The 22,128-nt window shown below is 56.0% G+C and overlaps 1 protein-coding gene across 4 annotated transcripts in view; it reads left to right on the top strand.

Moving 5' to 3' along the window:
• Positions 1-21,671, top strand: part of KIF1A (kinesin family member 1A) — a 61,697-nt gene extending 40,026 nt beyond the window's left edge. For 2 of the 4 annotated variants that reach the window (XM_085311181.1, XM_085311183.1), the window contains 16 exons: positions 695-803; positions 1,237-1,303; positions 1,409-1,493; positions 2,251-2,356; positions 5,192-5,218; positions 10,839-10,953; positions 12,088-12,221; positions 13,039-13,100; positions 13,227-13,372; positions 13,748-13,960; positions 14,213-14,290; positions 14,731-14,855; positions 15,009-15,155; positions 15,329-15,521; positions 15,615-15,733; positions 16,749-21,671. In XM_085311181.1, the coding sequence (XP_085167307.1) occupies positions 695-803; positions 1,237-1,303; positions 1,409-1,493; positions 2,251-2,356; positions 5,192-5,218; positions 10,839-10,953; positions 12,088-12,221; positions 13,039-13,100; positions 13,227-13,372; positions 13,748-13,960; positions 14,213-14,290; positions 14,731-14,855; positions 15,009-15,155; positions 15,329-15,521; positions 15,615-15,733; positions 16,749-16,791 (1,769 nt within the window). In that variant the 3' untranslated portion in view covers positions 16,792-21,671. The remainder of the gene's footprint in view (positions 1-694; positions 804-1,236; positions 1,304-1,408; positions 1,494-2,250; positions 2,357-5,191; positions 5,219-10,838; positions 10,954-12,087; positions 12,222-13,038; positions 13,101-13,226; positions 13,373-13,747; positions 13,961-14,212; positions 14,291-14,730; positions 14,856-15,008; positions 15,156-15,328; positions 15,522-15,614; positions 15,734-16,748) is intronic. The other 2 variants (XM_085311182.1, XM_085311185.1) reach the window with 1 other exon arrangement.
• Positions 21,672-22,128: the final 457 nt, after the last annotated feature.

Genomic DNA, 22,128 nt, shown 5'->3' on the forward strand with positions numbered 1-22,128 from the left:
CCAGCTGCTCCTCGGGTTTCCTGCTACAGCCATTCCCTGGGTGGACATGCTTGGGGGACACAGAGAGGACAGCGTGGCTTTGCCACCTGGCCCTGTCTTCCCAAACAGCTTTTGTACAGGCTGTACAAATCCATGCTGCGTTTCAGCCCTTTGAGACCCGAGTCATTCTGGTTTTCCATTCAGCTGAGTGCCATGGTTTGCCGTGAACTCTGTATTTCCTCACTCAGGCAGGCTGTGATGTGTCTGCCTACCTCCAATCCAGCACCAGAGGGCTGCACTTCCATCTAGCTGCTCCTCAGCTGCCTAGCTGGTGCTGGAGCACCCCACTGCAATGAGTGATTTGAGATCTGTCCATGCTGGGGTTGTGAGTTTGGTGTGCGTGTGTCTCTGGGATAAGCCAGGCCCCATCCTGAAATCCTTGCTCCTCTGCTTTGGTTCCACAGTGCGAAGCAGCACCTTGATGGGAAAGAAGGTCCTCAGGATGGGGTTGTGTCTCTGTTACACATACATGCTCCATCCTGTTGTGGTCTTGCTGCCACCCTTGTTTTGGGGCTCTATGTGTCTTCTTCTAGCCCCTGGGGTCACTGCCTGCTCTGCCTTACCCTGTGTGCTGCCATGTGCCTTATTGCGTACTTCAGCAGCAACCTTGCCCTTTTCTGCCTCATTTTTAAGTTGTCTTTTTAACCCACTGCAGTGCCTGCAACAAAACTGAGCACTATGACCCGTCCCAGTGCTGGGCCTTGCCAGTGCAAGTATGATCTGATGGTCTTCTTTGAGATCTGTGAGCTGGAGGCCAATGGCGAGTAAGTCCTGTTCCTTAGCAAGGCCTGGTTGGGGTATGGGGAGCTGGAGAAGGGGACTGTCAGTGCTGGGATTTCACCTGTGGTTGCTTGTGCCACACTGTAACATCCACATGCAGGAAGGTCCTTGCAGAATGAAGCTTACCGTAATCCAAGATCAGTGAGGATTCCTCCTTGGGATCTGTTGGAAATGAAATGGCACACTGAAAGTTAGGGGACATGAAGCAGCAGCCAGACTCTTGGCACTATCCCTGACTAAAAATCACAGCCTGTTTTCAGCTGCTTTGCAAAGGGGAGAGAAAAAAGGGGAGAGAGGCAGTGCGGTTCAGCTGTAAATTCGCCTGATGGCTTGTCTGGTGGTTGGAGCCTATGGGAAGTCTGATGGGCTTCACAGCATGATCAGAACTAAGCCTCCTACCACAATCCTCTCTTCTAGCTACATCCCTGCTGTTGTGGACCACCGTGGAGGCATGCCATGCCATGGGACCTTCCTCCTCCACCAGGTATTCCCAATCTGACATCCTGTCCATGCTCTGCCTGGCTCCTGTCCTTCTGTCCACAAGCCATATTAACCACTGCCTTTTTCTCTCTGACCTTGTGGGTCTCAGGGTATTCAGAGGAGAATCACTGTCACCTTGGTGCATGAAACAGGCAGCCTTATCCGCTGGAAGGAAGTGCGAGAGCTAGTTGTGGGTAAGTAGAGCTGGGCTTGGGTGGGACCTGAACCCAGCCTGTCTAGCTCCCTCAAACCTTTCCTCCCAGGCCCTGTTGCTCTCCCATATTCCTAGGGCTTTACACTGTCTTCCACTTTTCTCCTGTTATCCTACCTGCAGTGGAGTAGAGGTGATTGCTCTGTGGGCGAGACCATGGAGAACAGTGCTGCATGGTGGAGCGGCCTGATCCTGGGCATCCCGTCAGAAACAACGGCCAAAGCCACCATGGCAGTGTAGCTTAGCAGCTTCTGGGCCAATGTATTCCTGCTAAGGCTTGGGCTCTGAGTAGTCCTGCTGGTACAGCACTGGGCTGCTGTGCAGGGAGGCTGCTGGTCCGCACAGAGGAGGGCAAGGTCGTCCCTGGGCTGAGCTGCCCAGGACACGCTTTAGTAAGAGATCTCAGGAGTTGCTCTGTCTGTTAGTACCCTGAGGGACCAGAGAGCCTGGGAAGGGAGGGACAGCTTGCCTGGCACCAGCCACGTTGTCAGGGTAGGCAGGAGACTGGGGAGGTACTGGGCGTTATGTGCTTTTCTGCTAAAGAAAGGAAGGATCTAGGAACAGGCCCATGCTGCTGAGAGTGGATACACTGGGAAAATATCCTTACTGCTTTTAAGCCTTCATTACTATTGGGAAGTAACCCCAGTGAGAAACGTGTTGTTCCCTGATCCTACATGTCATGAAAGACCTTGCAGGGATGCCTGTCGCCTGAGCAGAACATCTCTGTGCTGTGTTTGCAGGTCGGATCCGGAACACTCCAGAAGCAGATGAGTCTCTCATTGACCCTAACATCCTGTCCCTGAACATCCTGTCATCTGGGTACATCCGTCCCTCACAGGATGACCGGTGCGTGTGGCTTCTTCCTGTGTTCCTCTTTCAAGCATAGTGCCATTGGGGCTGTCCAGAGACAGGGGAGATATGGGGAGCCTCTGCTTTCCCTTGGATGCTCTTTGCCCCTTAGCAGGGTCCTGCAGGCATTTGCTGTTTCAATCGGGTGTTCTTCTGGAGCTGCACCATAGAGGGTCTTGGGATACAGGACAGGAGTCGCTATGAGGGCCCCAAAGCCTTGGGATGCCAGCTCCTTCCTGCTTCTTCCCCATCACTGGTGTTCAGGGCCTCTTCAGGCTGGGGTTTAGCAATACAGTGAATTGGGGACAGAGCTCCTGCTACAGTTGGCAAACATGGCCACCTGACACAAAGAGCTGTTTGGGTTAAATGCACTCTGTTCCTCCAGAACTGTTCCCTGAGCAGCGACGGAGGAGCTCATACTGACCAGCTGGCTCCTGCAGCCAGTCATCCGGTGTCCTGGCTAACTCACCAGAAATGTCATTTTGTGCCTATGAATGATCCTTGTGTGGCCTGAGTGGTCCAGGAGAACCATCCCTGGTCACTGCAGGCACTGGCAGATTATTTTGGGTACTCTGGGGTCTCATTCTTCATGCTCAGATCCAGCCTGTCCCAGGGCATGTGCCAAGGGGGTTCTACTCCCATGGTGGCTTTATCTTAGGTGTTGAGGCAGCAGGATTGGAGGCTTTACATCATCAAGATTTCTTTGATTGCCAGGGAATGGTTCTGGCTCAGTGTCCCCTTGGCCTTGGCCCTGCAGCACCAGTGCACTAGATTGAAAGGAGAACCCCAGGGAAGTGCCCTGCCTTGAGCTCCTGGGACCCGTGTCAGAGTCCTGCAAGTCCACAGCAGCTGCAAGTTAGGTCTCTGGGAGTCTCGAGGCCCTCTTCTAATGTGATTTGAAGTCCCTTTGGCTGAGACCCCAGGCAGCAGCAAGCTCTGAAGACCTGTGGCTGGGTCCAACTGCTGATGGGAGAGTGGTGGCCACAGAGGGCAGAGCTCTCCTCTAGGAAAAGGCTGCTGGCCCAGGGTGTGGGGGGACACCTCCCAGGCAGAGCAAACCTCCTAGGGCTGGTGACGGGTGCACACCGAGCTGTTGGAAGGAACGGTTTGAATGCGTGTGTGTGGGGAGCCGCAGGCTTGGGAGGGTGACGTGTGTGAACGAGAACGAGGCCAGTTGTTATGGGCACCAGGAACACCAGGATGGGTTTGGGGCACTTGTGAGAACTGTGGGAGCATAGTGGAATGGGAGTTGGACCGTCTTTTCTTCCCTTTTCTTTGGGACCGCTGGGTCGCTCCTCCACTGAGGTGGCCTGTCCCAAGGCTGGCTATTTCACTGGGGAATTACAAAGCTCTGACTGTGAGATGGTACCCTGCAGTGCTCCCGGGGCAGCTGCTAGGCGAGGTGCAGCCCGCTGTCTCAGTGGAGTGGTGGGGCAGTGAGTATCTGGGCAGAGTAGCCAGGGTAGCATACAGATGTGAATGTCAAACCAGGAGATTATGTCACAGCCATGGGGACAACAAAATAAGGCCAAACAAGAGGCTGATGGCCTGGAAGCAGGAATGGTGAGGTGAGAAGAGCTCAGACTAGCAGAGCTGCTGTGCTTTTTGATGAGAAGTACGGGTGCTGTGAGTTAAATGGTTGAGATACATTGGCAAGCTCGTTCTTGGGAGTACTTTGATTTACATCAGCTGGCAATTTGGCCTGTTGGTCTTAGGTGCAGTCAGGTACTGACCTTCAGCATCTCTAGGGCATCTTGGCATGGAGAAACGTGCCTCTTGCTCTTCCCTTCCCATGTGAGACCATCAGAGTGGCAGGCACAGCTCTGGGGTGGCAAGAATATTCAGGGAAAAGGGAAGAGAGAGAAGTGGGAAGATGAGTGCTGTTTTTGCAAGTGCTTATATCACCTGCATGCTCAGGAGGACTGTGTCTCAGGGCAACCCCAAAACTAAGCTGAGGGGCCGATACATGCCATCTCCCTTCATCTCACTTGTGGTATTGTAGATGCTGCAGCAGGCTGGGCAGGGGCCTAGGACAGGGAGGAGGGTGGGAGGCTTCCAGCAGGGCAAATGAAGGGCAATCCCCAAAGCCCTGTGCTTTGACCCTGCTAGGACTCTTGCACACTTCGTTCCCAGCAGCCTCTAAGGATGTGAGATCCTGGACAGAGTGAGGGAGTTGGTGAAGCAGGGCCCATCTCACCCTCTTCCTGGGCTGCTTGTGCTCCCTGCTTTGCTACCCTACATCATTCAGCCTCCATTACCGAGAGCAGCCCTGGCTCTACCCTTCTTCTGAGTCTATGAAGCCTCCTAGATCCTCCAGAGCTGCTCTGGAGGAGAGTTGGGAAAGCCCCCAGCATTGCTGAAGGAGAAGTATTGCTGTGTGTGCATTAAGCCTGGTGCGTGATGCAGCCCAGGCTGTGGCTCTGCTTTCGCGCGCCACCTTCTGACCTGCTCCCAGACAGGATCAGCACCCTGCACGCTTTCTGGAGGCAGTTGAGCAGGTCTTAACCCCAAAGGCAGGCTGCCAGGTGGGCTCAGCTCCATTGCTTTGCCCCTAAAAACAAGGTGAAGACAAACTTCCAGGTCTAAGAGTCCCCCTCACCTTCTCCTCTGAAACTCAGCACGCTGTCTGCACTGTGCATCCATACGGGAGCTCTCTGCATCCGCGAGGCTTTGCTGTCGCGGCATGGCCGAGCGTCCGGGGAGGAGCTGAAGGGGTACAAGGGGCAAGTGCCCTAGGCCCTGGCTTCCTTGCTTCTCTCTGAAACCGCTGCTGCCGCTGCTGCTGCCCATTCAAGCCCACACTAACCATGTGATTGTTTTGTGTTTTTGCAGGCAGTTTCTTGATTCGGATATGCCTAGGTATTATTTGTTTCCATTGATTTTTTTTCCACTCCTCCTCTCTCCCCTCTCTCTTCCCCTCACCTCAGCACTTTCACTCCCTCCAAAGACAGCACTTTGATTTCTGGCTCTTCTGGCTCTCCATTCACCTCTTCCCTTTTCCCTCCCGCATCCCCAGGCACCTCTCTTTCACTCTGTCCCTTTTCCTTGGGTTTTGCTGTTTGACTGGATCGCGTGCCCTCTCTCTTGCTCTCTCTCTCTCTCTCTCTCTTGTTGGCCTGTGTCCCATTGCCTGGTTTTGGTTTTGTTCTTTCATTTGGACTTTGCTGCTCTCCTATCTTTCTGACATCCAGCAAAGAACATGCTGCCCCCATCGCCTCCTGCCCCTTCCTCAGCTCTGGCCCAGGAGCGCTTTGAGTAGCTGCAGGCTGGTACAGACCACATGGGTGGCAGGCAGGGGTTGGGGCACTTTGGGAGGGATGGCTGTGATCTGGGAGCTGCAGAAAGGACCTGGGGACATCCTGGCCTTTCTGCATTCTTCTCCCCTTGCCCCTGCTTCAGGCGATTTGCTGGTGCCATGTCAGGTCATGTGGCTGCAGCTAGGGGCTTGGCTGCCACCACTTCCCTGTGCCCTGGTGCGCCCATGGAGAGCTGCTGGGCACCGCTGCACAGGCAGGAAGCTGGCTCTTGCTCACACCTCGTTCACCAGCTGGGATGATTTGCACGGGGGCTTCCAAACTCAGAGGTGGTCCACTGCATGCTTTGAAGGTCTCCAGGCCGCTGAGGTCTTCCTGGGGGTCACCCTCAATCAGAGACTTTTCAGAACTGAACAAGTTCATGACGTATGCATCATCTGAAGGGCATGTTCAACCCTCACCCGGGCGCCCCTTGCCTCTTGAAGGTTTTGCTGGGCATCCGGGCCATCCCCTGCTGCGGAAGGGGCAGTTTCCTCCCAGCTATGGCCACCTGGTGGCTCTTAGAAGAGATGGTGGCCAGCATCTTGCAGGAGAGGGCTGGAGGGGAGGCTGTGTGTGTATTGCTCTGTGTAGAAACTGTGCAGAGGCATGTGCGTGTGTGTGTGTGTGCATGTGTTGTGCGCACATCCCATGACAGGTGTAGGGGTTGTGTATACATATTGCTGTATATAAATGATTTATGTATGTAGGTTCAATATATACGTGATGTGTGTGCGTACACAAGTAGGTGTAAAGACCACACCTACATTTGGGTAGCTAGTGGTACCGTGGCAGAGCAGGGCGGTACATGTCTGGGGAAGGGGATGTGTTGATTTAGCTGTGACCACAGTGGTGAGCCTGGTGTGTGGCTCGTGGGCAAGAGCCACCAGACCCAAATGCTGCTCCCAGCCTCCAAACGGCAGCGTCACTGGGACTTAGGGAAAGAGGGGGCTCCCACAGCCATCCCTCCTCGTGTGTATCCTGGTGGGGGGAGGGGAAGGATGTGGCAGCACATCTTCCCTGTCAGTTGCTACACTGCTGGGAACCAAATGTAGGAGAAGGGTAGAGAAACTGAAGCCAGGAAGATGGCTGTGGGCATGCTACAGGTGGTGGGAATCCAAGTGGCCAAGTAAGGCTGCTGCCAGATAGTGCCAGGGAGGACTGCTGGTGAGCTGGGTGAAACAGCATGGGAAGGAGCTGCACTGCAGTTCCCAGCTGCCGGGGTTGTGGTTTCACAGCGTACCCAGCAAGTACTGATGGTAGAGATGGGGTCTCATGAGTCCCACCAGGCTCTGTAGCTTTTTGATGCAGGAGACCACCCCCCCTGCAGCATCTGGGGACTGTTTCAGGCTCCGGGCTGCACCAGGAGCCCCTGCAATTCCTAATGGAGTGACTGGGGAAGCTCGTGGCAGTGTCCCCATGCTGAGCAGGGATTAAGATGCTCAGCATCCCACCAGGGCAATGTGGCATGTGCCATCTCCTTGCGAGGCAGTGCTGCTGCCTGGGGCTCTTGAGCAATATGGATGTCCCAGGCACCTTTATTCACCTCCAGGCCTCTCCTCTGATGGGAAGAGATGCCTGAGGGCAGGGCTGAGCCTCCAGCGGGAGGTTGTGTCCTGCCAGGGCGCAGGAGGGAGCACAGACCGAGTCCCCGCAGCCCCACCGCAGCGGCGGCTCAGATGCACTCGGCTCGGGTGGAGGCAGGAGCGCATGGGCTCACCCTGGCGTTGCCTGCGGGCGAGGGACGGCGTGTAGAGCCAGCCGCACCGTGACTGCCAGTGAGCCCGCTTTCGCTGGCCTGACTTCCCCGGGGAATGCCGCTGAGATTCGGAGCTTCGAGCCGCCCGAAGTGAGGGCTGTGCCGAGCTGCTTGCCATGGTGGGGCCAGCGAGACGGGTCGGCAGAGCCACTGGCCGCTGGGCGCTTGCGTCGGAGGGCTGCCAGCCCCATGGAGGGCTGGTTATTCAGCTAGCTTGGGGGCTACATTGGTGGAAGGCTGAGCTGGCCAGCTGATTCCCACCAAACCTATCCTGAAGACAGCCGCCCTTGCGGGGAGGATTTCATTGTCCTGGAAAAGGAAGAAGTCTGCTCTGGTAGTTGCCACCGCTGGAGGGGTCCCGTAGAAAGGGCAGAGTTAAGGTTATTGGGAGCACCTGAATCTGCAGCCTGGGTGCAGTTTGTGTTCAGGAGGAAACTGAGTCCCTGCTGCTTCGGGCAGCAGTCTTTGGCCATAAGGATGTGCTGTAAAATGAAGCTTTCAACTTCTCTAGCGTTAGCCTTAAATTTGCTCCCTCTTAGCTGTCAGGTGTACCGTGAGGAAGGGTCTGAGGCAGAGGGTTGCAGAGGATTTTCAGACAGCTGTGAAGCAGAAAAGGGGTATATCTTGGTATTGCTTTGCTGACCTTTCTAGTCTCTGGCGTGGGGGCCAAAGCACCCATTTAGGCAGGAACAGCCTGGGGAAGAGAAAGCAAGTGATGTTGTAGGGCTTGATAGCTGGGTGGCAGGAGAAATACCCGCCTGCCTGGCCTTGCTGAGGAATTTCCCTCATTAATATCTCCTTCCCGTGAAGTCACCCACAACATGTTGCATTGAGCCATGAAATCACTGCTCCGCATTGACCATCTGATCTCTCTTGGTCCCTTTAAGCAGCCCCACTCTGATAGTGCAGTGAAGTGGGGTTTGAGGTTGGGTTTGCGTCTCTCTGATGAATTTGGCCCTAAAGTGAAGGGAAGATGTGGGTTGTGAAGAAGGTGCATAATTTCTGCCTTCTCAGATTTAGATTCAGGCTTCGGTTTTCTTGCTGCTCTGCGAAACCGGCACTGCTGGTATTACGCAGATCTCCGTAATTCACTTGGCGTATTTGGGCCTGGGGGTATTTCCTTTTGTTTCCAAAATGTAGGCCCGGTGGAGATCACGGGGTCACGGCGGCTGTGCGGTTTGCCCGTGATGTGCCTTTCTGCTCCCAAGAGTTACTCAGGCGGCAGCTGTGACCTCCTGCGCGTTGCGCGGGGAGATGCGAACCTCCCCGGCTGCCAAACCCTGCCCTCGCTGCCGCCTCCCTTAGCCTTGTTAGCTCCTCGGGTTTTACGGCTTTTTCTGTGCCGTTTGGTTTCCAAGGTGCTGGTCACTCGCCTCCTGGTATCGGGAGGTGCGTGCGTGCCCCCCCGGTGCGCAAGCCCCCGCGCGGCCGCCCTCCCTCGCAGCCGGGTGCCGTGCTGCCGCGGGGACGACGAAGCCGGGGACGGACGCAGGGGAGACGGGCTCCCGTGCCTGGTCCCGTCTCCGTGGCCCCGCTGCTCTCGGAGCGCTGTAGGGAGCGTCGCAGCAAGGCCCCGGATGGACAACGCTTTCTGACGTTTAATTTTTCTGTGTGTGTACGTGTGTGTGTTTGTCCTGGGTTGCCTTCCACTTATAGCATTTCATTCGGAAATGACACTAGGTATTTCTCGCGCACTTGCTCGGTCTGGTCCCTCCTGCTTTTCTCTCTTTCTCCTTTGCCTCGTTCCTTTGCTTTTTGCTCTTCCTCCCCCTACCCCTTATGCTCCTCGTTTCCTTCTCTTCTATCTTCCCTTTGGAGCTCTTTCTTCTCTAGTGGTCTGTGTCTTACAAGTGATCCTCTGTCTACTCCTTCTCATGTGGTTTTTGTGTATGCAACATGTTCTGAACCCGTGACTCTCTGTTCTTCAAACGCGGTGTCTCGAGTAGGGACGATCGCAGCTTATCAACAAGTGCAGTCAAACCTCCTTTGCCAAGAGCCTCCCCCTGCTCCCAGGCGTCACCCGACTCTGGAGCAGTCCCGGCTCTCACTAAAGAGCTGCTTGACCTTGTTGATGCTGCGTATCGGCGAGCTGTGGTGACGTGTCTGTGTTGAGATGTCGCTGAGCCATGGCTTTCTGAGGATGCTCACACGGGAGCTGGGGGAGGCCCGAGGAGGGCGGCTCTGGTTGCTTTTTGAGCATGGTTTTCCACAGTCCCTAGCTGAGACTTCAGGAGAGCTTCCGCAGGCTGGTTCAGGAGAAACCTCGGCAGCGGGAAGGGGAGCGAAGCCAGGGCTCAGGGAGGACTCCGGTGTGCTGGAACTGGAGCTGCCTCCTGCTCCCTCCAGCCTGTATTTCTTGCCCCCAAAAAGCAGAGTTGCTGCACTGCTCTGCGTGGTTGTGCCGTCCTTTATGGGACCCTGCAGACCCGAGCTCGTGCCCAGCTCACCCCCCTCTTGCTGGCTGAGTGGGGCCAGGTCTCCTCGCCCCATCGCCCCTCCAGAAGAGGATGCAGAGGTGCTGCCCTCCGTGGCCAGGCCTGGGAGAGATGGAAGGGGCAGTCAGGAGAGTGAGCTCCCTTGGTTGGGACGGTGGTGGCCAGGGTGGCTGGGGCAGAGCAGGTAGGCTTGGGTCAGTGCCTAGGAAGACCCCTTAGGCTTGGCTGCCAAATCGCTCAGCTTAGGGTGGTTCCCGGGCCCTGCGCCCACCCACTGGGGCTCCTACACGACGGTGTCGGAGGGGGTGAGCTGAGGGGAACGATGCCTTGCTCGCCGGGGGGATGTTGACGGCGCTGGCCGCTGCGAGGAAGGGTCCCCCAGCGCTGCTCTCCCGGGGCTGGGCTGACAGCAGCCGCCCGTGCTGAGCATCCTCCCTCCTTTCTGTTCTGGCCATCGTCATCCGAATGGCGACAGCCACTCCTCGGGGGCCAGGAGGCACGTTGTGCTGTGGTCTGGGAGTGCTGGAGGGGTGGCAGCTAGCAACACCGCCACTGCAAGCTCCAGGAACACGCTCCCTCCTCTGCCCCACGGGATTTTGCTCCCTCTCTCCCGGCTTTCCGCTGTCTTGTCCTGCACCTCAACTGAGCACCCCTCTGCCAAATCTTCTCAACTCCTCTGCTCCCCGTGCAGTCCCTCCTCCTTTATCCCTCGAGCCGAATCCCCAGTCGGTTGGCCATCTCGATGCCAGGCTTTGATCCTGGAGGACGCCGCATCCCCGCCCTGCTGCGCCTGTCCCAGGTTGGCTTTGCCTTGAGCCTGAGTCCTCGGGAGTGGCTGTCCCCATCTGTCCCCATGCGTGTGCATGTCCGTGTGTCCCTGCAGGCCTGCCGCAGTGCTGATGGGCGGGGGGGGGGAGGGGAGGTGGCATCTCCTTGTTCGCTTGCCTGGGTTGTGGGAGTTGTTTTAGCAGCTTTCTGCTTTTTCTTTGCAGGACTTTTTACCAGTTTGAAGCAGCGTGGGACAGCTCCATGCACAACTCTTTGCTACTCAACCGTGTCACTCCGTACCGAGAGAAAATCTACATCACTCTTTCCGCGTACATCGAGGCAAGGACCTCTGTGATTATAAGTCAGATGGGAGCTGGTATCACCCCTACAGTCAGGGGTGCAGCCAGGACGGGCACTGGTGTCAGTGGGGTGCAGTATTAGGCCTGCCAGCCTTGGAGTGCCTGCTCCTGGCTCCAGTCCCTTGGGGGGAACTGCAGAACCTGAACTCCGGTGGGTGCTGGGCTGAAGGTGTATCTTGTAATCTGAACATGGGGGGGGGGGGCGTTTCTGATTCCAGCCCTGGAGCCATAGGGCTCTGAACAGCTGTCTCAAAAGATGTTTTTCTGGCAGCACCCCTCTCCCTGAGGCCTCTCCCAGCTTGTTCTGCATCATGGCAGTGATCCCCGCAAGGCTTTCGTGTGGATCCAGATGCTACGCTGTGATGCAGTAGTCGCTAGGGAAGGCCAAGCTGCCCTCACTCCCCTAGCAGTGGGTCTGGTTTGGCTTGGAGCAGATCCTTCCAGGCTGGTGGGATGTGCTATGCACGGAGCCCAGCACCAGGACAGAAACAGGAAGGTTTTATGCTGTATCACATGTGGTTGAGGCTCCAGTTCAGCTCCAGGCAGCCTTGGGAGTGGAAACTGCTGGGGACTGGATGAGGGGTCCCAGAAGAAAGAGGGCAGAATGGCAGGGTTTCCAAGCCCATGCATGCAACGAGGAGAAAGAGTTGGTTGTAGTCCATGGCAGAGGAGAGCCCTGGGCATTGTTTAGTATTCAGTGAGCATCACCTCAAAGAGTCAGCGTACATTTGAGAAAATGTCACTGCAGGTTGTTTTTGTCCCAATTCTGCTCTCAGCCATTAAAATGGTGAGGAGGGAGGCTTCCTCTGGGCCAGTTCTCTGGGCAGAATGATAGCTTGGCATGGCCCAGGAAAACGTTAAGTGAATGTTTTGTGCAGTGCCTGGCTTGCCTTTTGCTGATTCTACTTGTTAAGGAGGAAAGAAAGGCTTCTGCAGTTCTTTCTCATGCTGCCTGCCCACAGTCTAAACCCAGGCCCTGGGACCGAGGTCCAGCTTTTCCCATGGATGTTTGGGTGCAGTGGACAGCCCATGGGGACAGTGGGTAGGGGAGGACATGACCGTAGCCGCCTTCGAACTGTCGCTGCCATTCTCCTTTCTCTCCACCCCACTGCAGATGGAGAACTGCACCCAGCCTGCGGTGATCACCAAAGATTTCTGCATGGTTTTCTACTCCCGAGATGCCAAGCTCCCTGCATCCCGCTCCATCCGCAACCTCTTTGGCAGCGGGAGCCTGCGGGCCTCAGAGAGGTACTGTGATTGTCCTGCCTTTTTGTAGAGGAGAAGGAAAAAGAGGTGCTGTGAGCATCCAGGAGGACCAGAGTTGTCCCTAGGGCTTCTCAGCAGTGTGGGCAAAATAGACTGGGGCCTGGGGAAGGGGCCAAGCTGGGCTCGCCCCTCCTGCTGCTGTCACCAGCTGGACACATGCTTTCTCCTGGAGGCTGAAGGCCAGCTGAAGTGTTTAGCTGTTTGAACTCTCCAGAATTCCCCTGCATCCTCAGCTTAGAGTTTCTTGTCACTTAGTAAAGGGAGCTGGACAGGTCCCCAGCACAAGAGCTGCTGTGTAACAGCCAGAGCTGGCTGGGAAGGCTTCCCTTCACACAAAAAAGAGGCTAAAGAGTGCCTTCTGGTGAAAAGGGCGTGGGTCTTTTCTCTCTTTTGATGATTTCTTATTGTAATATCTTCAAAAAGGAAAGTGAAGTTTCCTTTTAAACTCAAAAAGGCATGGGAGTATGTGTGGGGTTTTTTTTTTTTTCTTCTGTTTGCGCAAAACTCTGGAGATTTGCAACAAAAAGAGACTCTTCTCTTTTGGCACAAACATCTATTTGCCTCCAAAGCCCAAGGAAGAAGAAGGAAAGGAGGTCCATTTCAAGGGGTTTTTCTCTTGCTCATGGGGAGTTCAGGGGTGCATTCCTGGCTCCTGGGAAGCCCGGCTGGGCCCCACCATGGGGCTGGCTCCCTTCCTTGTACATCTGGGAGAGGAAAGGCATCTTGCTCTGGTCTAGCTCCAAGGCCCTGCAGAGCCATTCCCCTGCATGTGTAACATCTTGTTCCCTTTTGCTTGCAGCAATCGCGTGACGGGAGTCTATGAGCTGAGCCTCTGCCGCGTGGCCGATGCAGGCAGTCCAGGTGGGTGCTGTGTTTCTGCCCTCATGTTTGCTGTGGGGACCCGAGGCTCACGATGGGAGCTGCCCCTCGAGGAGCAGTGCCCGAGTTGAAGGCTCTCTCTCTCCAGCTGTGCTTCTCTCTTGTCAGGCATGCAGAGACGGCGCCGGCGCGTGCTGGACACCTCTGTGGCTTATGTGCGGGGAGAGGAGAACCTGGCTGGCTGGCGGCCACGCAGTGACAGCCTCATCCTTGACCATCAGTGGGAACTGGAGAAACTCAGCCTCCTGCAAGAAGTAAGAGTCTGGCCTAGAAATGCCCTTAGGGACATTTCTAGAATGCAGTCCAAAAGTGCAGTTCCTAGGTTGAGACAGTGTAATCTGCAGCTCACTCCTTGCCCTGTGGATGCCAAGTGAGCACATGAGATTCCCCACCTGGGTGTCTCAGCCCTTCCTGTTTTAAGATTGTAGCAGGAGATGAGAGCAGGACTATGCTGTCCCTCTTGCTCTCCTGTGCAGTGGTGTTAGCTGGGCCCCAGCAGGCTTGAAGTTAATGAGCAGCCAAGTTAATGGAGCTTGAGAAGCATGTTCCCCAAAAGGATGCCCTGACACTGGGCTGAAGGAGCCTGTGGGAGGATGGGACTGTTGCTGAGTGAGGCTGTCTGCATCCAGGTGGAGAAGACAAGGCACTACCTGCTCCTGCGTGAGAAGCTAGAGACAACCCAGCGGCTGGGCCTGGAGAGCCTGTCCCCGTGCTCTAGCGAGGACTCAGAGTCCCGCAGCACCTCCTGCGTCTCCTCGCCGCTCTCAGCCGATGGGGCCCCGGAGAGCAGGACCTCTCCCCCCGAGACCCCCAGCGAGAGGCAGAAGGAACTGGCCGTGAAGGTAATTTCTCACAGCAGAGCCCACAGAGAGGCTGGCAGCCTTAGGGTGTGCGGGGCAAAGCCAAGCGGAGGTTCCCAGGAGGGCTGGGAAGCAGCAGGGGATTGTGGCAGGAGAAAGCCCAGGGGAAGCGGGAAATGGGTTGGCTGAGCGCTGCCTGGACCTGGACGACTCAGCGACGGTGACGTGGCAGCGAAGGCCGAGGGACAGAAGGAGGTGTGTGCCTGACCCTTTGGCCTCCTCTTCTCTTCACAGTGCTTGCGTCTGCTCACGCACACTTTCAACAGAGAGTACAGCCACAGCCACGTCTGCATCAGTGCCAGCGAGAGCAAGGTACAGCTGGTGTGGCGTGGCCACCTTCCCTGGGGCCAGTAAGGGCTGTGAGCATACTGTTCTTTGGGATCTGCAGGGGCTGGGAGGGATGCCTGGGCCCATCGGGGGACAGCGGTTGTGTGTAGACTGGGAGGGCGCTGCAGCACAAGCGTGGCAGAGGGCACAGTGCGGGGCTGCCCTGCACAGCCAGCGTGTGGGATGGGAGCTGTCCCTGCTCCTGTGTGGTGGCACTGTGGATGGCGCAGCTGTCACCCTCCACTTGCTCTGATATTCGCAGAGCTCAGGACCGTGCCAAGAGAGGACTGCATGGCTCTCCAGATCGTAGGTTAGAGGGAGGTCTCATCCCTCCCAGTACAAGCAGGTGCTTGTTCATTTTCCTGCCCCAGCCTGAGCAGTGCCTGGGCAGAGAGACTCCAGTCTGCACATCTGCTCCTCCACAGCTGTCCGAAATGTCTGTGACCCTCATGAGAGACCCCTCCATGCCAGCCCTTGGTGTCACCACCCTCACCCCCTCCTCTACCTGCCCATCACTGGTGGAAGGACGCTACAATGCCATGGAGGTCAGGTAAGAAGGTGGCCGGGAGGTTGGGTTGATTGGGTTGACTCTTGGAAGTCTACCGAGCAGGGCAGCTATATGGCTCGGACATGGTCCTGGCTGATGGGTGCCACCCCCGGCCTTCCCTCTTCCTACAATGCCCAGCCTCTCCTTTCCTCCCAGAACTCCGCAGGTCTCCTCCAGGGCAGAGAGTCCTGAACTAGAGCCTCCAGTGGAAGGGGAGCAGAAGAAATCCCCAGCCTGCCGACCTGAGGAAGAGAAGGAGCCCCAGCGTCTGTTGGTGCCTGACATTCAGGAGATCCGTGTCAGGTAGGAATTGCTGGGGCAGCCAGATCGAGCGAGATTGGCTGAGGAGGGGCAAGGCAGCAGCATCTGGCAGGGGACGAGGAGAAGCGCCCTACCGTTGCTGCATCCTTGCGGTACTCGCTCCAGCTGGAGCATCCGAGTCCCACCCTAAGCGTGGCCCCTCTCCCCCTTTGCAGTCCCATTGTCTCCAAGAAGGGCTACTTGCACTTCCTGGAACCCCACACCAATGGCTGGGTGAAGCGCTTTGTGGTGGTGAGGCGCCCTTACGTCTACATCTACAACTCGGACAAGGACTCTGTTGAGAGGGCCATCCTCAACCTGTCCAAGGCACAAGTGGAATACAGTGAGGACCAGCAGGCCATGCTCAAGGTAGGCACAGGGTGCCTGCTCTGAGCACAGGGAGCAAACCCTGCCCCAGCATCTCCCTGGGCAAGGGACTCATCCCAGGCTTTCCCCCTGCAGACCCCGAACACATTTGCAGTGTGCACGGAGCACCGAGGCATCCTGCTGCAGGCAAGCAGCGACAAGGACATGCACGACTGGCTCTATGCGTTCAACCCTCTCCTGGCTGGATCCATAAGGTGACGAGGACGGGTGGGAGGAAAGGGGTGCACGGCAATCATTTACACGAGAGCTAGGCTGGCCTTGGGGCAGAGGTGTTCACAGCTGCTGTAGCCAGGGCTCTGCAGCCCAGCCCTTGCCCCTTGAGGGATCCTTCTCATACATCAGGCTCTTCAATGGGTAGAAACAAGACTGGACACTGAGCAGAAAATATATGTGCCCAGCTGTCCATACCACAGTGTCTATTGATGTTAGGGCTCTCAACTTAGTGGTTTTCTGATAAGATGTCCTGTTCCCAGTCCCTTTCCCAGCCTAGAGGCTCGAGGCTGTGCTCACTCACCTGTGTTAGTATCCTTGGCCAAGCCTTGAGCAGCACTGAAGAGGGGAAGGCCCATCCTTGAGCCCTCGGGGGTGTGTCGAACCTGGGTTTAACAGCACTGGGCTGGAGAGAGTTGAAATCATCACTTGAGTTGAATGTGTGGTCTACAGGAAGTATCTGTGCTGCTGCAGCATTCAGCAGGAGCCCAGGAAAACAGTGGCCTCGCATTCTCCCTGCCCTTGGTCCCTGGCGCAGTCCCCTTGAGGACTGCTGTCTTTCACAGCCAGGCAGGGGAAAGCACCTCCAAGCACAGCTGTGCTCCCAGCAGACAAAGTCTGGACTGCTTTAATTTTGATTTTAGTTCTGCCTCCTTACGTTACAGGGGATCATTCCTCCTCGCTTAAACACTTGAATTTAGAGCCAGGTCATGCCTGATACAGTGCTGTGCTGAGCTCGAAGAGACATCTGTTTGTAGCAGCAGGAACACTGATCCATGATTGGTTTTGCACATCATCTTTGCAACAGCAGGATTAGGGGCAAAGAAATAGATGCATAGAAACTTTTAGGCCCTGGGTAAAGAAACCCATTAACCCACCATCCCTCTAGCTCTGGCTGGATTCAAGCATCAGCCTCCATCCAGGACGATAATCTCTGGAGGACCTCAGAGCTCCCTTTCTTTATCTCTGACTACCTTTGTCTCTCGGTTTCCAAATCAGATCCAAGCTGTCCAGAAGGAGAACAGCCCAGATGAGAATCTAACCTGAAAAACACCCTCCACCTCATCCATCTGCCAACAGGATCAAGATTGCTGATTCTGTCCCAAGAGTCCCCATGTTAACGTCCGATCTCTCACACCATCTGCTGCCCCAGCTGTCTGCTCCATGGAAGGATCTGTCTCGATTTACACCTTCACGGGGGAAACTCATTTCTGTTTGTAGCTGCAAAAGCCTGGTCCCGCCTGGGCAGGATTTCTTGGCTGCATGTGATCTTCTGCTCATCCCCTCATGGGTGACCTTCATGTCACACCATCTGTAACACTCCAGAGAGGTTCCTTTTGGAGGGGAGGGAGCGAAGAGGGTAGTTTTGGTTAAAAGCTGGTCTTTGATCTACAGAGGTAAGAATGTTGGAGAGTTCAGAGGTGGGAAATCAGGAGGAATTGCTTCCACGTGAAGGGAAAGTGATAGTTTAGTTATGGGGATTTCCTAACTTATTCATGTTTCTACAAAAGATGGCAGGGTGAAATCAGGTGCCAGTAGTTTAAGATTATATTTATAAAGTATTTATTTCTATTTACTTCATAGAATCCCATAAATTGGGTCCTTGCCCCTGAACAACGCCTCCCCTGGGCAGGGGAGAGCCTTGGCGGTAGGCTGGTGTGAAGGCCATCCTGGGCCCTCTCTCAGGGACACCATCCCTGGGAGAGGTGGCGAACCGTGGAGGGCCTGTACCCCCACGGTGCAGATGTGCCTAGTGACTGCAGAGCTATCGCCCCTGCTCCCCATCCTTTCCCCCAACCCTCTGCTTTGCCCTCCAGAGCTTAAACTACTTTTCCCTTGAGCCGTGACGGGACACTGCACTGTCTTCCCAAACGAGGCAATTCCTACCTGCCCCATCTACCTCTGGAGGGGGGATCTGTGCCGTTTAGGATGGCCAGAGCACCCACACTCACACAGACAAGTCAACCGCCATGGGGCACCCTGCCCTGTGGGAGAGTTGCATGTCAGTGGGGGTGTGCAGCGTGTACGTGCGCTTGTGTGTGCTGAGGGTGAGTGTGATTTGGCTTCTTTTCTGCCCAGTGCCTGAAATCCAGTCCTGCTGTGCTCAGTGATTGCAGCCAGATGAGTGCTGGAGGGCCAGGGCCTAGGTTGGCTCTCGCAGAGCTATGGCTGGGAGACAGGGCAGGGCCCTGACCCCACTTCTCCTTGCTTTGGGAAAAGGAGGTTGAAATGCTGGTGCTGGGGACAGCTCTGCCGGTCAGCTTGCAAAGGGGTGTTGTTCCAGCCCTGAGGAGAGGCAGCTGCATGTGGGCTCTCACTATTGCCAGCAAAGAACCCAAAGCAAGTGAGCCATCCCTGCCATCTTGTCCTGGGCTGGGCCTGGGAACCCTGGAGCACTTTCCCCCCTTTACTGCAGGACGCATACCTGTTCATCGGGGCTGCCTGGGGTCCTCAGGCCATAGCCTGCTGCCAGTTGGCTGGGGATGCCGAGGGAGAGGCTGGGACTGTCCCATCTCTGCAGACAATGACAGGGAGCACATAGGTTTGGGTGGCTGTTTTCAAAGCTAGATGGGAAAGTTCCCTGGGAGCTGGGATTTGGAACAGCCATCTCAACCCAGGTGGCTCCTCACTGCCCTTTTCTGAAAGGGCTTTTATATCCCTTCTCTTTCTTGCAGGAAGAATAGGCTTGAAGCAGATTGAATGGGCAGTGGAGAGAATGGTGTGGGTCTTTGGGGTGAGGACAGTGAGGAGGAGAGAGAGATTGTGGCTTCTTTTTACTTTTATAGCTGACATTTTCTTAACTCTCTTCCCGTTCCAAAAGTGAACGCCCACCTTCTTCCCCACTCCATCTCTGTAGATGACTTAATCTGCTGCTGTAGAATAGCTGGGCTAGCGTGGGAGACCTTCCCACAGCAGAGATGGCTTCACTAATAAGGTCTTCTCCTCCCTAGCAAAGACCTCACCCACCTGATGACCTGGCTGTCACATTTCTCACGTCCCTCCAGCAGCAGCTCTCTTTGTGTTGTTTGTCAGTCGTTTGGCCGATTAGGGGATGCTTTCCTTCAGGCTCCCTGAGCAGTTGGTTGTGTCCTGTGCAACTCCGGGCAGGAACGCGGGCATTCTTCTCCGCACGTCTCCTGGGTCCTTTATAGGGCCCCGCTTTGCTGTCACGCATTCACAGCTGACCTTAATTTGCACAGCACGGCTGCGCCTTGGTTCTCTGTGGCACATTTCCACGCTGTCTGTTGTGTGTTGAATGCTGTGTGTGTGGTGCTGAGTGGAGGTGGTCTCTCCATGCTGTTTTCTCCCTTTTAAGCTTGTGTTGTGGAGGCAAGGACATGTAGGACAGAGGTGGCAGGTGACCGAAGACATCACATGCATACAGAGGCCTGCAAAGCCTTCCTTGTTGCTGTGCTGTGAGCTGTGGCTCTGTGGCAACCCCATGCAGTTGCCCTGGCCCCAGCCTCCCCTCTACCCAAAGGGACCATGTGTGTCCAGGCACCATTTAGTTTGGCTCTTGTCATGCAAAGCTTTTTGGTTTTCTTCCTGAGCTCTTTTTGGTTCTGCCCAGCCTCACTCTGGCTCCTCGGGCATTTCATTCCCTCTCACAGATCTGAAGTCACCATGGGGCTCAACCCCGTGTTGCTTCCATGTTCCCATTTTCCGTGCCATTCCTGCTCTCCCAGGCAGGCAGCAGCTTCATCATCCAGGAAAAGTTCTCAATTTATCCTTTCATCTTATGGTCAGTTTTAGATACCTGGAAGTTGATTTGTGTCCTTTAATGAAGGAGAAGTGCCTGTCTGTGGCCCTGTGGGTGACAAATGGGTTTCAGCCACCCTGTCTGGAGCAGAACTCAGACTGCAAGCTAAGCAGGCACACAGGGCTTGGCTGCTAAATCCAGATTTCAGATAGAGCATCCCTCCCCTTAGGAACATAATTGGCCTTAAATCCTCAAGGGAGGGGAGTCAGATTTTCCTTCTCTGTGTCCTGTCTGCCTGCTCACCAGCCACACCTGTTCTTAAAGAGCTGATCTGCCTCCAGGCAGCTGTGACCGTAGCATCATGTAGTAATTTCTGTTGCGGGTTTCATTAACACCTACCAGTTCCCCCACAACAGTCCTCCTGCCTTCAAGGGGCTTTGCATCAGGCCCTTGGCAAAGACCAGTTGGTAAAAGCCCAAATTTTAACATCACTTAGAGCCACAATCTGGTTGAGACACCAAGTTCCACAGGGGAGAGAAGAAGGCTCTTCTAGGGTAAAGGCAGCTTCTAGTGGAGACTAGGCCTTCCCATGGAGACAGGATCTGTGTCTGCGAGGGACCAGACATGGGTTCACTGGAGATGTCAGGAGTGCCAATGCCAGTGTTGTATCCTTTAGGGCAGCTGCCTGGAGAGAGCGGCTGTCAGTAGTCCTTGGGAGGGACCATGGGTGGGATCATGCCTCAGGTCCGTGATCCTGAGGCACATGACCTGAGTGTGAAGGAAAACCTTGCTTCATCCTGTCAGAGCTGAAGTGTGCCTGAGGCCAGCAAACCTGCAGAGCACACGACTTGGCTGGATGAGGGAACCAGGGCCCAATCCAAGACCTGCTGAGGTCAAGAGGAATTTTTCCATTGACCATACCTGGCTTTGGAGTGGGCCCTCGCTGAAAAGATGTAGTGCTGAGGAGTTAAGAAGAAAGGTCTACTCACAGGATGCTTTTGGCTTCACTGTAAAATGTCCCAACACCTGCAGAGTGCAGCTCACAAGGACTATTTTTATTGCATTACCAGTTATGTGGCTTCTCTCTTGCTGTCACCACATGCTTTCCTAAACTTCTCAGCCCTGCTGTGGAGCTCACTCTCCACCCCCAGAAACTCAAGGTCCAGTTCTCACCCCTGCCCACAGAGAAGTGCAGAATTAGCACCGTTCATCTCCTTTATGAAACAGGAAGTCAAAATTTAGGCACGACTTTTAACCCCGTCAGAACAAAGGCATGGAAATGTCACAAGACGAGCAAGGGGAAATGACCCAACGGTCCCTTTTTGGGTGATCTGAGGGAGAGGGATTGGAGATCCTGCTAGCAGCCGAGGGCTGAGCTGGCCGCTTGGAAGGATGATCACTGCTGAGCTTGACAGAGCCAATCTGGGGAGACTCAGGCCTGTGAGATGCGACGGTGCCACTCGGGTTAGGCACGGCGTGTAGGAAGCGAGGGTGAGAGGCAACTGCATGGCACAAGCGTCACTGGCTGCTCCTTGGCCAGCGCAGCCACTTTCCTGCCTGGTTTTTGTCACCGAAGGAGGGCCCAAGGTGGGGCCTCTGCCTGAGATGACTCTGTCTGGACAAAAACGCATGGCGTTCACGCGGATCCCAGCGTCGCAGAGGGCCGCGCGGGCGGCTGCTGCTGCTGTAGACGGGTCGCTTCTCCGGGCAGCTGCGCGGAGGCGAACAGAAGAGCTCGGCTGCGGCGGTCCCGGCTCCTCCAGGCGAGGCAGAGACACATCAACACCCCCAACCAGCCCCGGCCCACGAGTCTCGCAGCCCGATACGCCCTCCCGCCTCCGTCTCGCGCGCCACGAGCCGCACGAAGGAATTCCTCGCCGTTCGTGAGACGCAACTCGTGTAAGATCCTATTGTGAACGGAGGAGGCTGCGGTTAATTTAATTTAGTTTCTTTTTTGTTGCCTGTGCTTCCATGACCGGGTTCGTCCAGTCGGTTCTTCCTGCGCCGCCACCCCCGCGTGCCGGGAGACCGTTTCTCTTGCTTGTACATACGTGATTGCTGTGCGCGCACCCTGCCGCCGTACGGCCGCAGAAACACTGAAGTAACGAGTCTAGTTTTCTTGATGTCTTAAAACTATGAGTGTTGGAGCTTAGGGTCTTAAAACCGTCTGTGTACACTTGAGGCATTGTTCAGTTAAGAAATAAATGTGGCATTTATGCAAATACTGCACGCGGCTCCCCGGCCCTCTCCTTTCCTGTGGGAAGCCAGCGGGCCTCTGTGGGACCTGGACGGGCACCAGCACAGAGGACGCGGGGCTGCGAGCGGGGAGGCGGCCGTGTGCGGGGCAGGGGGCAACGTGGCGGCGGCGCCACTGCGGGAGCGGGAGCGGGAGCGGGAGGGCGGGCGCACCCCGAGGGCTCTCTCCCGCCTCTGGCGGCGATTGGCTGGCGCCGGGCTGCCTTGAGCACACCCCTGCCGCGGGATTGGTCAGCTCTCCGACAGGGCCCGCGGCCCTCGGGATGATTGGCAGGGCGGCGGCGCATTCTGATTGGGCGAGAGGGCGCTCCGCGCCCACCCACGGGGGCTTGATTCGTCCCGCGCGGTGATTGACAGGCAGCTCGCGGGGCGGGGCCCGCGGCTGGAGTTCCGCTCCCACCCCGCGGCAGCCGGGCCGGGCGC

Source organism: Rhea americana, unplaced genomic scaffold (assembly GCF_003343005.1).
Source record: "Rhea americana isolate MKP2758 unplaced genomic scaffold, rheAme1 scaffold_334, whole genome shotgun sequence".
Lineage (NCBI taxonomy): Eukaryota > Metazoa > Chordata > Aves > Rheiformes > Rheidae > Rhea > Rhea americana.